The sequence below is a fragment of the Ctenopharyngodon idella genome, chromosome 3, assembly GCF_019924925.1.
Source record: "Ctenopharyngodon idella isolate HZGC_01 chromosome 3, HZGC01, whole genome shotgun sequence".
NCBI classification, from domain to species: Eukaryota; Metazoa; Chordata; class Actinopteri; order Cypriniformes; family Xenocyprididae; genus Ctenopharyngodon; species Ctenopharyngodon idella.
This window is the reverse complement of record NC_067222.1, coordinates 2259827-2272185: the sequence shown is the minus strand read 5'-3', so window position 1 is coordinate 2272185 and position 12359 is coordinate 2259827. Positions and strand designations below refer to the sequence as shown.

Genomic DNA, 12359 nt, shown 5'->3' with positions numbered 1-12359 from the left:
GAAATTTATTCATGTATGAATTCATATATGCCCTGTTTATTACTTCATTGTTTTGCAGAATAGTAACAAATGAATAATTTAAAAGCCATATAAAACAAATTCACATTTTGGTGTCTTCTGACTGTAAAAGTTCGTCAAGTTCTGAAGAAAGTTCAGAATAAAAGAGAAAAGAACATTAAAACTATATAATTTTTAATAAAAAAACCAACTGCAAATATTAATTATGAATTATTATAATTTAGATGTGTTTATTATAAAGTGTATAGGCGGCCGAGAAAAAAAAAAAAAAAAAAAATCAGTCAGAGCCATAGACGGGTTTCTTCATATTTATTTACAAGTAAAGTTTTATCATTGTCTTTGTGGACGAGTGTCTTCAGGCTTTGACTGGTTCTTCTGTGGAGGATGTGATGTGATTATTTATAATACATTTGAAGGATGTCAGTAGATTTTAATTGTTGTTCATTAAAGCACTCAGATCTCACTGGAACAGGCTAAATCTTTCATTCAAACCTGTTATCCAGCATTCCTCAGGGCTGTAAATGTTTCCTTGTATATAATCGTCTCAGAACACAAAGATACTCATTTAGTCCTGATGAGAGTTTGACAGTAAAAATCAACTGTGAGAAACACAAAGACTGAAAACATCAACATTTTGATTCATAGAAAAATACAAACAGGGTTGGAAAGAAATTTTCTTTTTGGTGAACTATTTCCTTAAGACAAAATCAAATAATATTAAATTAATAATAAAAAATGAAAATAAAGAATATATGTAAATGAACACTTATGAATATATTACTGCATGAATAAACTTAAACTCATATTCATCTGTTTCCAGAATCTCATCAAAGTTTGGACACAAACTGATTCTTTATATCCACATATTAGTAAAGTCATGAAAACTATGAAATAACACAAATGGCATTGTGGGAATGATGCAGTGAGCAAAACATGTTACACAAATGAAAATGTCTTATATTTGAGTTTGTTGAAGGAGGAACAGTTACTGTACGATCACTTCATGATGCTCTTCATTCATCATCTGCTCCAGATCTAAACATTATTCATGATCAAGTAAAGCCTTTATCTTGTTAAGAAATTCACATGAATATTTAAACATAATTTATATTTATTCACAAAAGTTATTTCAGTCATTTAAGCAGAAGTCTTTAAATCAAAATGTTTTTAAGATCACAGGAAACATAAAATGACCCTGTCAGGACAAACCAGACTCAAGCAAGTTGGAGAACGCAAGAAAATTGGAAAAAATCACAAGAAGATCTCTGGAGTGTCACAGGAACATCATTGAGTATCACAGGTAATCACAGGTGACAATCATTCAGGTGAGTTTCATCACAGGTAACAGTCTGAATCCACAGTCGAGCCAGAGGAAGAGTGACTGTGAGGAGTGTGATCTTATAGAGGAGATGAAGAGGCGCTGATGATCGGTGATCATGTGACTGTGAGGAGTGTGATCTTATAGAGGAGATGAAGAGGCGCTGATGATCGGTGATCATGTGACTGTGAGGTGTGTGATCTTATAGAGGAGATGAAGAGGCGCTGATGATCAGTGATCATGTGACTGTGAACACTGAGTGATGGTGAACACGTGACACTCTTTTGTGTTCACATTTCTGACTGACAGTGTAAATAATATTTAATATTTATTGCTGTTACACTTTTTATTGTGTTTCCTTTTATTTCACCTGATCATGTAAATTCATTCACTGATCTCATTCATCACAGATGATCAGTGGTGTGGAGTTTTCATTTCTCCAATACCCCAAACTAACAAATGGATAGAGTTTCCCAGTGAAATACTGATCAGTGTAAGTGTAGATATGAGACATGGACTTCACATCATAAAAAGAGACGAGACGCTTCTCATAATCCACAAACACCCCGACCCTCTGAGGATTCACTGTCAGAGAAAGAGAGTCAGAATCACGAGCCCGATACTTCCCATATCTCAGACTCACAGTCCAGTATCCATCATCAGGACTCAGACTGAACACATTCTTCCTGTTACTGGATTCTCTGGCCACTCCTAAATACCACACAGTCTGATTCTTCACCTGAACCTCAAAGAAAAAACTCCCTGAGGAGAATCCGTCCTTCCCAAGAACACCGAGATTTTTATCAAACCTGTCTTTCCCATCTTCTTCTTTCCGTCTCTTTCCATCTCTCACTTGTTTTCCACCGTGAGACACGACGAGTCGAGGATGAGCTGAATCAGCATCCAGAATCACCTTCACTGTAGAAAATATTGAACATTCTGCTTTACAGATGAATATATAATAAAATAAAGATGATTATTATTTTTATAGGAATCATAGTAACTTTACAACAAGATAAAAATAAAAATACTGCATTAATTGTAAACTAGATTAAAAAATCTGAAGGTTTTAAGTTTGAACTTTAAAAAGCTTGAAGTTGCTAGGGTGTTCTGGGTGGTTGCTAGGCATTTGCATGGGTGTTGTTATGCGGTTGCTAGGGTGTTCTGGATGTTGCTATGCAGTTGCTAGGGTGTTCTGAATGTTGCTAGGCATTTGCCTGTGTGTTGTTATGCGGTTGCTAGGGTGTTCTGGATGCTTAATAGGCAATTGATATGCAGTTGCTAGGGTGTTCAGCATGGTTGCTAAGGTGTTCTGCATGGTTGCTATGCAGTTGCTAGGGTGTTCTGGATGGTTGCAAGGTGTTTGCCTGGGTGTTGTTATGCGGTTGCTAGGGTGTTCTGGATGCTTAATAGGCAATTGATATGCAGTTGCTAGGGTGTTCAGCATGGTTGCTAAGGTGTTCTGCATGGTTGCTATGCAGTTGCTAGGGTGTTCTGGATGGTTGCAAGGTGTTTGCCTGGGTGTTGTTATGCGGTTGCTAGGGTGTTCTGGATGCTTAATAGGCAATTGATATGCAGTTGCTAGGGTGTTCAGCATTGGTTGCTAAGGTGTTCTGCATGGTTGCTATGCAGTTGCTAGGGTGTTCTGGATGGTTGCAAGGTGTTTGCCTGGGTGTTGTTATGCGGTTGCTAGGGTGTTCTGGATGCTTGCTAGGCAATTGATATGCAGTTGCTAGGGTGTTCAGCATGGTTGCTAAGGTGTTCTGCATGGTTGCTATGCAGTTGCTAGGGTGTTCTGGATGGTTGCAAGGTGTTTGCCTGGGTGTTGTTATGCGGTTGCTAGGGTGTTCTGGAAGCTTGCTAGGCAATTGATATGCAGTTGCTAGGGTGTTCAGCATGGTTGCTAAGGTGTTCTGCATGGTTGCTATGCAGTTGCTAGGGTGTTCTGGATGGTTGCAAGGTGTTTGCCTGGGTGTTGTTATGCGGTTGCTAGGGTGTTCTGGATGCTTAATAGGCAATTGATATGCAGTTGCTAGGGTGTTCAGCATGGTTGCTAAGGTGTTCTGCATGGTTGCTATGCAGTTGCTAGGATGTTCTGCATGTTGCTAGGCATTTGCCTGGGTGTTGTTATGCGGTTGCTAGGGTGTTCTGGATGCTTGCTAAGCAATTGATATGCAGTTGCTAGGGTGTTCAACGTGGTTGCTAGGCAGTTGATATGCAGTTGCTAGGGTATTCTGTGTGGTTGCAAGGGTTTTGCTATGCAGTTGCTAGGCTGCTCAGCATGGTTACTAAGGTGTTGCTATGCAGTTGCTAGGGCATTCTTGCTGGTTGCTATGTTGTTGCTCTGCGGTTGCTAGTGTATTCTGTGTGGTTGCTAAGGTGTTCACATGGTTGCTATGCAGTTGCTAGTGTATTCTGAGTGGTTGCTAGGGTGTTCTGCATGGTTGCTATGCAGTTGCTAGGGTGTTCCGGATGGTTGCAAGGTGTTTACCTGGGTGTTGCTATGCAATTGCTAGGGTGTTCTGGGTGGTTGCTAGGCAATTGATATGCAGTTGCTAGGGCATTCTTGGTGGTTGCTATTTGTTCCTATGTGGTTGCTAGCGTATTCTGAGTGGTTGCTAAGGTATTCTGCTTGGTTGCTATGCAATTGCTAGGGTGTTCTGGGTGGTTGCTAGGCAGTTGATATGCAATTGCTAGGGTGCTCAGAGTGTGGTTGCTAGGGTACTCTGGGTGGTTGCTAGTGTATTCTGAGTGGTTGCTAGGGTGTTCTGCATGGTTGCTATGCAGTTGCTAGGGTGTTCTGGATGGCTGCAAGGTGTTTACCTGAAGAAAAGAAAATCATTTAGTCCTGGTCCGATTAGCGTTCAGATTGGCAATTTTATCACCGAACCAAAAGATACCGAACCTAAAGGCACAGGGATACATTCACATCCTGATTGGTCGGATTTTATGATGTATTGCCTATTTTGAGCCGGAATTTACCGAACATCCAAAACAGCGCTGTGTGCTGAGGTGAATGCGCTCGTTGTGTGTGCGTAGCCTGCATGTGATGGTATTTTGGCCGGCTGGAACTCGTGAAGAGCTTATAAAATGTGTAAAGGAGTCAAAACAGCGGCGGGAATCCATCCGTCACAAACGATCTGCTGCGTGGGGACGCGCGTCTGATGCCTGTGATGGTCAAACTCACGACTATGACGAGAAAAACCGATATGCGTGAGGATTCTGCCCTTTTTAGGGTCTCATCTTCCTGTTTTTGGTTCGTTTACAAGTCTTTGGTCCATGTTGCGTTCATATATCATTCGAACCGCACCAGAGTTCGTTTGGAAGCGGACCGAGACCCATCTTTTCAGCGGTCTCTGTCCGCTTGTTTGGTGCGCACCAGGGTTCGGATGGCAGCGGTCATACGTGCTCAAATGAACCGCACTAACAGAGCAATCGCACCAGGGTTCGTTTTAATCGATCCAAACATGACAAGTGTGAACGCACCCTTAGACTTCTAATTCGTGACCGGTGTTTTGTTTTGCTCTCTCCTCTGAGCTTCTGTGTTCATCAGTGCATCTCGCGCACAGTTGAGTTTATTCAAATTCAAAGATGTTCCTTTGATCTCTTTCAATGGAAGTCTATGGAACTTGTTGCTAGGGTGCTCTAAATGGTTGCTAGGGCGTGGCTTAATAGCCTCACAATGATCTTGAGAGACTGATTGGTTGCTGAGTGAAATGAGATCACCTCCTCGTCTCTACTGTGATCCAGTTATGTTCAATACAAATTTCCTATTACCACAGAAAAACACACTTTCTGTTTCATGGGCCGTCCTTCACCATAGTGTGTCTATGGGGCAACTTTGGGCAGCTCTTGCCCCCCAGGGGTACAACTTATACTTATTTTGCCCAGCTTTTCATCCACTGGGTGAACATCGTACACCTGATAACATATAAAACTCACAGCACACTTCTCCTTCTCCTTCCTGCTTCACCTCAGATTGTTTTCGATGTTGTTGTTCATCGTTCGATCAACTTGTGTTGATTTTTTTTGTCTTGCTTTTCTTTAGTTAAAGATTTAAAAGTTTAAATTTTCTCTTATGGCACAAATAAACTACATTTGATCATTTAGTGTTTGAATCATTTAAATGAACTCTCAAAAATACAAATAAACAAAAAATAAATAAATAAATAAACAACCAAATAAATGTTTGACATGATAATGAATTTGGGAAATTAAAATTGTTTAAATAAATAATTGTCATAAAACATGAACAGTTTTTACTCACCTCTGTATCTTCTTAAATGTGTGAGAGCTGAAAACAGAAAGTATGAAGTTATAAAGGATTCATAACAGAATTCATCTTTAGATCAATAATGAGATCAATCATTTTAATTGATAGACTTCACACAGTTTATATATCTTATAATAAAATTTAATGAATACATATATGAATGCACATTGTATTCATTCATTGATTTGTAAAATAATTCAAAAGTAGTTCATATTTTAATAAAGCCATAAAACAAATTCACCTTGTGTTATAATCGTCTTCAGACTTCGTAAAAGTTGATCACGTTCTAAAGAAAATTCAGAAAAAGATGAGAAAATAACATTGAAATTACATCATAATTATAACTCTGACCAATAATAAGTTATGATAATTTAGTTGTTTATACACTGTAAAAATATGTGTAAAAAACGGTGAACTGCAAACGTTTACCATTAATGGAAAAAACAGTCAAAGACCATCAACTGAAGTAACATGTTTAGACTGAAACAGGAAGAAGTCAAGCTGATCTTAAACTACAATAACACACTTAAATTACAAATTAACAGTGAAACACAAGTATATAAGCACAGTTACAGTTCTCTTATTGTAACACATTTAACAGTATGTTACTGTAATAATACTGTGAATGTGTTTCATCTGAGTGAACTAATAAAGAATATTGATTAATATAAATTTAAAATACAAACCCGTAACCAAATATAACCATATAAACATCAACTTAACATTAACACCTCAAACTATCCATTAGCAACAGCATGTTGTGAATTAATTAGAGTAATAACAGCAATAACAGAATGTTTAATTAATTGTCATTGATAATAACAGATAAAGTTTAAATTGACATTTATTAGGTTGTTCAGTTTAAGAAAAATCTACCCAGCAAGTGAGCAAGTGAGAGTGCGCAGAAAGAAAATGTGACTGATTCAATGTGTGTGCGCTGCATCTGTGTAATCCAGTTCATGAACTTCAGTAAACAGTTCGTTTATTTTAATTCGTCAGTGGTCATTATTGCTTACTAAGAAGAAAAGACACGACACAGCACACTTGTAAGGAATAATTGATGACGGGTCGTTGAATTATTAGAAAAATAATGCACACCCGAGGTGGAGATGCGGTCACGACGTGAAGCTGAGTGGCTGTTACACCTCGGATATTATTTTTCTAATAATTCAACGGCCCGGAGCCAATTATTCCGCTTATACTACAGTCACGCCTCAAAACATTGTTCAGATGATGTATTTCAAGATGTTTGTCATGTTTTTGTCCTTAAAACGCTCTTCTGTAATTTCTTAGGGGTCGTTCACACAGAACGTGTTTTTCCATTCCAGTGCACTACTTTTCCATTGTTTTTCTGTCTAAATGCACTAGACGGACGTGCAAAACCGTTGCGCTCGCAACACTTCAAAGTTTGAAGCTAATTTTGTTCAATTTTTCAGAAAATAAGACTTCAAGACAGTCAAGAAAATGTATCTTGATTCAATGATGTTTAGATATTTTTACTGAAAAACAAAAATCCTGAGGAAGTTTTTTATTTTTTTTAAGCAGTGCCTGCAATTTAATTTAGGGCCCTATGAAATCTGTTTGTTTGTTTTTTTGTGAGTTTTTTTTTTTTTTGTTTCACTCTGGTTTAATGGTTAAATTAAATTTTATTAGTCAAAAAGCATGTCTAATAAATATTTGAAATCATGAAACATTTACAGTTTAACTGCCTTTTTTCAATAGTTTAACAAAAAATAAATTTTAGGGCCCTATGAAATATGTTTTATTTTTTCTGAAATTCTGTTTTATTTTTTACCAAATTCTGTGTTTTCCGGTTTTGGGTGAACTGTTTACACATGAGAGTGAGTAAATGAGTAATTTTCATTTTTTGTGTGAACTATCCCTTTAAGTCTCCTGATCGCAGGGCTCTCCCCTGTCAGTCTTCTAAGCAGTTGACGCAGTGAAGAGCTTCTGTGTTTACGTCTGAACGGCTCAGTATTGACCGACGCTGTTCACGTGAGCAGCACGACACATGCGTTTGATGCTGACGCAGGAGCCGGTCAATAATGAGTCGGTGTTCGGACGTAAACACGGACGCGCTTCACTGTGTCAACTGCTTAGAAGACTGACAGGGGAGAGACGAAATTGTTGAATAAAGTTGTTACTTTTGTTTTGTTTTTGCTCACGAAAAAAAAGTATTCTCGTCACTTCATAACATTAAGGTTGAACCACTGCAGTCACGTGGACTAATTTAACAATGTCTTTAATACCATTCTGGACCTCAAAAGGTAAAATGATGTTCCTGTCTATGTGTGGATCAGATACTCTCGGATTTCATCAAAAATATCTTCATTTGTGTTCTGAAGATGAAAAGGTCTTACAGGTTTGGAACGATATAAAGGTGAGTAATTAATGACAGAAACTTCATTTTTGGGTGAACTAGCCCTTTAAGCCTCATCATGTGCTTGAGTAAATCAGTCATTCACTTGTCCGAGTAAAAAAAGTTGCTTGTCCAGAAATAGGATTTTTTTTTTGTTGTGTAAATCTAATTTATTTTGAAGCAATATTCCCATTTAGTGTTCTTTTAGCTTTAACATATTTAAATCTGCATATTTGTTATATTCACCCTGAGGGCACTGTTTTACATTTGTAAATGTTTTTTTTTTTTTTTTCTAATCTTATTAAATGATTCATCTTTCATTTTAAATTCTTGAATTTGATCAATAAATTTAATTAGAATAATAAGACACTATAGGGTTGTAACCAATAAAATTGGCTACACTGAAAAATTACTATTAAAATAACTGCATTAAATAATGTTATGATATTGTTTTAAATAAATAAATAAATATATATATATATATATATATATATATATATATATATATATATATATATATATATATATATATATATATTTTTTTTTTTAAATACAATAAGAAATGTTGGGGGGGGGGGGGGGGGGATTACAAACATGAAACTAAATCGCCAGTAGGTGGCGGCAAGTGACCGTCTTAATGAGCGAGTCATTGAATCAAACGATTAGTTCAAACGATTCGTTCAAACGGCTGAATCATTCAGTAATGAAACACGGCTGAGTGTTTCTGTGAGATGCGCTACAGTTCTGCTGTGATCTTTGTTTGGAACTATTTTTGCTGCTGAAACAGAACAAAAACAGGCAATATTGCATCTAAAATGTAAGTTACTTAATATTAACTACTTATTTATTGAACTGTTGTATGAAATCAGTGTCACATTTTCAATCGTGATGGTATTCATGAAGACAGTAGCCTACACTTGGTCGTGTGATATTGTTTAACTGTATCTTATGTTATAAATATAAAAAATCCACCTTTTGATTATTTTTGTACCGCAGTTTGTTAATTGAGTTTCTTTGTGTGTGCTGCGCTAATTTGTTTCCGTTTCTCCTCGAGAGGCTGCGCGAGCCTCAACAGCGCAACCTTGTTACCGTCATTATACATTATATTATTATCCACAATTAATCCCCACTTACACTAAATGAATCATTCTCACGTTTTGGTGATTCCGTAGTTATTGTTTGTTATTGATGTTTTAATCAGGCTATTGTCTGGTCGGACAAGTAAAATTCTCTCACTTGTTCAGGACAAGCGCACAGGCGGTAGGGGAGCGCGGGGCACAAACTAACGCGGAGTTAGTTGTAACACACATGGTTTAAATACTTCCACACACGCTAGCATGAAGAAACTTAGCGTATTTACTAGTTGCCATTTCGACAATATATAGAGAAAAAATTGCGCCAAAATTCAAAAATCTTTGGAAGATATCACTGAACATTTATTTAACAATAGCAAAAGTAAATTTCTTACTTAAGCTAATTTTTCATCTATATTTTTTGTTTTTATATAAAATTAGACAAATCTGATATTATTTTAATCTCCAATCTGTTGTTTAGCAGTTTGGGTAGTTCTTTAATGCTTCACTAACTATCAGAAGACACTAACCAGGTTTAAAGTCCAGTTGCGCAGATAGGGTTCGTTGTAACACAATGTGCCCCGCTACTAGAGCTATACTGTTCTATACAGTTACCATACAACTGGCATAATTAACTTATGAATTTCTATTGATAAACTATGGAAGAAAGGTGAATAAAGACTGAGAGGAAGAACCTGAACATCCAGAAAATATTATTTCAAGAAATGTTCAGCATTTGTACTCTCTCGTCTATTTATCTCGTGTTCTGTGAGAGCTGTGAGTGGAGGGAGAGGAGTGTTTCTGTTCAGCTCTGTGTTTTTCTGAATGTCTGAATATGTTTCTTCATCTGTTTGCCTGTATTGTTTTGACCAGTGCTGTATAGCTGTGTTTTGCAGAGTGTTCATTGTCAAACTACAAAATTATTTAAATTTGAATTTCTAAAAAAAGCTATTATTTGATATGAAAAAAATAATTATTGTCTTTTATTGACAAAATATTTTAGTTTGTCATGTATATTTGTTTAATTAAGTCAGATACATTTTTTAGCTGTCATATGGTCATGTTACAATGTGCCCCACCTATGGGGCATGTTGTCACATTTCCCTTCCCTTCTTTCGGGGTAAATAAAGAAAAAAGTATACACTGTATTAATGAAACAAAGCCACATATTTGTACCAGACATGTGTGAAATTAATGTGGACCAAAAGAAATTCCCTGAACCCTAAGTACATTTACACAAACTGAGAAAGTCAAAAAAAGTTAGGTTGTGCTCCACTCTACCCTGATGTTGAGCCCTGTCAGTCCTACTTTTGATTTATTCATCCAAAAGTTGACAAATTCGGTGACATTCCGCATTATACAGTAAATTTTTATGAATGGATTCTGTGATTCCATACCTGTTTTCTGCATCGCGGAAATTAGGGCCATAATTGAATGCCATGATAATGAATTTAAGACTTTTTGTTCCAATTTAAAACATTTTAAGGCCTTAAATTGTAGAAGGTCATATTAAGACTGTTTAAGACCCACGGGTGATGTCTTATTTTTGATTATGGTATCCCAGTAATTCTACAGCATGAGATCCATCAGTGTTGTGACAACCAGAAAATATCAAAGATTTTAAAAACGGTTTGTGCTCAAGTCACACAGACATCATTTTCTCTTGACTTTTTTTTTTTTTTTTTTTGCCACAACAAATGTGTCTCAAAAACACAGTTACAGCAGCTAAAGAAATAACGTTAAAGTCAAGGGTCAAGACTAAAGCAAACTCTGATCACCACAATGGTAACATCAATCGAAACAATAACGAAATAAAGTCAACCTGGTCAGTAATAAGTGAAGCTGGTAAAGCTGTTTGTGGAGTTGTTTAATCCTCCTCTGCTGAGATCTTCAGAGATTTAATGTTTTTATCTTCAGTTGATTTCATCTAAGGCTGTGATTGAAGTCAGTTGTTGTTTCTTGTTTAGTTCAGTGATTCTGCTTGTTATCATCAGATGTCTTCAATAATAATTACTCAGTTACATTAATGTATATTCGTGGATATCTCAGGTTCAACTTCATGACATTTACCTTTATTTAAGGAAGAATAAGAATAAGCCTGTTTTTTCAGTAGTCTGAATGTCTGTATTTTTAAGGAAATTTAGCAGTTTTATAAAAAAGTGAAATCAGTTCAATTTTACTGCATTTTCTCTGTGAAAATACTTTAAATGAATAATGAATTAATAACTTAATAAAGACAAATTCACCATCTTGTATTCTGCTCTTCTCATTCCGCAGTTGAGTTTGTTCTGAAGAAAATTCAGACAAGAGAAAACAGAATTCAGACAACAGAAGAATTAAAATCGAATATAATCACAATAACTACAATTCACAGGACCTAAGATATACACAGAAGTATGTGAATGCACGAATTTTAATTAAATGTTTTGTGGATGAAAACAGACTTGACATTAATACTGAATTAAATTATTTAATAAACACAAATTCCCCATGTTGTATTCTGCTCTTCTCATTCTCTAGTTGTTTGTTTGCTGAAAAAAAAATCAGAATAATGACAAGAGAAAACAGCATTAAATATATAGACTATATATAATGAAGACAACTGTCCCTTTGTGTCTGGTGGGGATTTCACAAATTATTATCGCCATTATTTTGTAATTTTACATACATTTGTGTATGTAATTTAAGAAAACAGGAAAAATACTGTATAAATAATAGTAATTTGTCCGTATAAAAAAATGAGAATTACTGTAATTTGTCATAAATGGCCTAATACTTAAAATAACACTCGACTTTGTTAATTTTACAGATATAGTTTTGAGTACAATTTAAAATAAAAGAAAAAGACTGTAAAAAATTATTTTCCATAAAATTAAGATTTTTTTTTTACAGTATACATTTCCTTCCATATGTTTGGGACAAAGATATTTTCCTCAGTACTTCACATCATCAGTGTGCATCTTAAGACAAAACAATGGCACTGACATATTTTCAATACAAGTTGCTTTCAGTTAAAACAGCTCAAACATGCATTGTAGTCTAGGACTAGCTTAAGCTTTGTCTGTGAAACTGGGAGATAATATTCTAAGTAAATTCAACTTAACAATGTAAAATAACTCCAAAAAGTTAAGTGAACACATTTTTTTACAGTGTCTATAGACTGAGACCACTAGTAAAAATGATTCTAATTATATTATTTTAAGTGGTCACAGACCTTGAAACAGATCCCACTGTATTAAAGGTGGGGTAAGTAGTTTTTCAAAAACACTGTTTGGAAGTTAGTCGGGCCAACACCAACAACAAACATGTAACATTAGG

At 35.8% G+C, this 12359-nt stretch overlaps 2 protein-coding genes and 1 long non-coding RNA gene across 19 annotated transcripts in view; 1 reads left to right on the top strand and 2 right to left on the bottom strand.

Annotated features, from left to right (window-relative positions):
• LOC127509244 (uncharacterized) overlaps positions 1-1487 on the top strand; it is a 46375-nt gene extending 44888 nt beyond the window's left edge. The window contains exon 2 of the long non-coding RNA XR_007929177.1: positions 1360-1487. This is a non-coding gene — a long non-coding RNA (uncharacterized LOC127509244). The remainder of the gene's footprint in view (positions 1-1359) is intronic.
• LOC127509236 (butyrophilin subfamily 1 member A1-like) overlaps positions 1-12359 on the bottom strand; it is a 126352-nt gene that overhangs the window by 78517 nt on the left and 35476 nt on the right. The window contains exons 7-10 of one of the 15 annotated variants that reach the window (XM_051887822.1): positions 11288-11329; positions 5851-5895; positions 5604-5630; positions 313-2254 (exon numbers count right to left, since the gene is read on the bottom strand). The exons of 13 other annotated variants lie outside the window; for them this stretch is intronic. In XM_051887822.1, the coding sequence (XP_051743782.1) occupies positions 1734-2254; positions 5604-5630; positions 5851-5895; positions 11288-11329 (635 nt within the window). In that variant the 3' untranslated portion in view covers positions 313-1733. Of the gene's footprint in view, positions 1-312; positions 2255-5603; positions 5631-5850; positions 5896-11287; positions 11330-12359 lie in introns of those variants that run through there. One more of the 15 variants, XM_051887819.1, reaches the window with a different exon arrangement.
• The window catches only part of LOC127509239 (butyrophilin subfamily 1 member A1-like), a 120925-nt gene continuing 108878 nt past the window's right edge, over positions 313-12359 (bottom strand). For 2 of the 3 annotated variants that reach the window (XM_051887824.1, XM_051887823.1), the window contains exon 10: positions 313-1706. The gene's annotated coding sequence lies outside the window, so the exon portion shown is untranslated. The remainder of the gene's footprint in view (positions 1707-12359) is intronic. The other variant, XR_007929174.1, reaches the window with a different exon arrangement.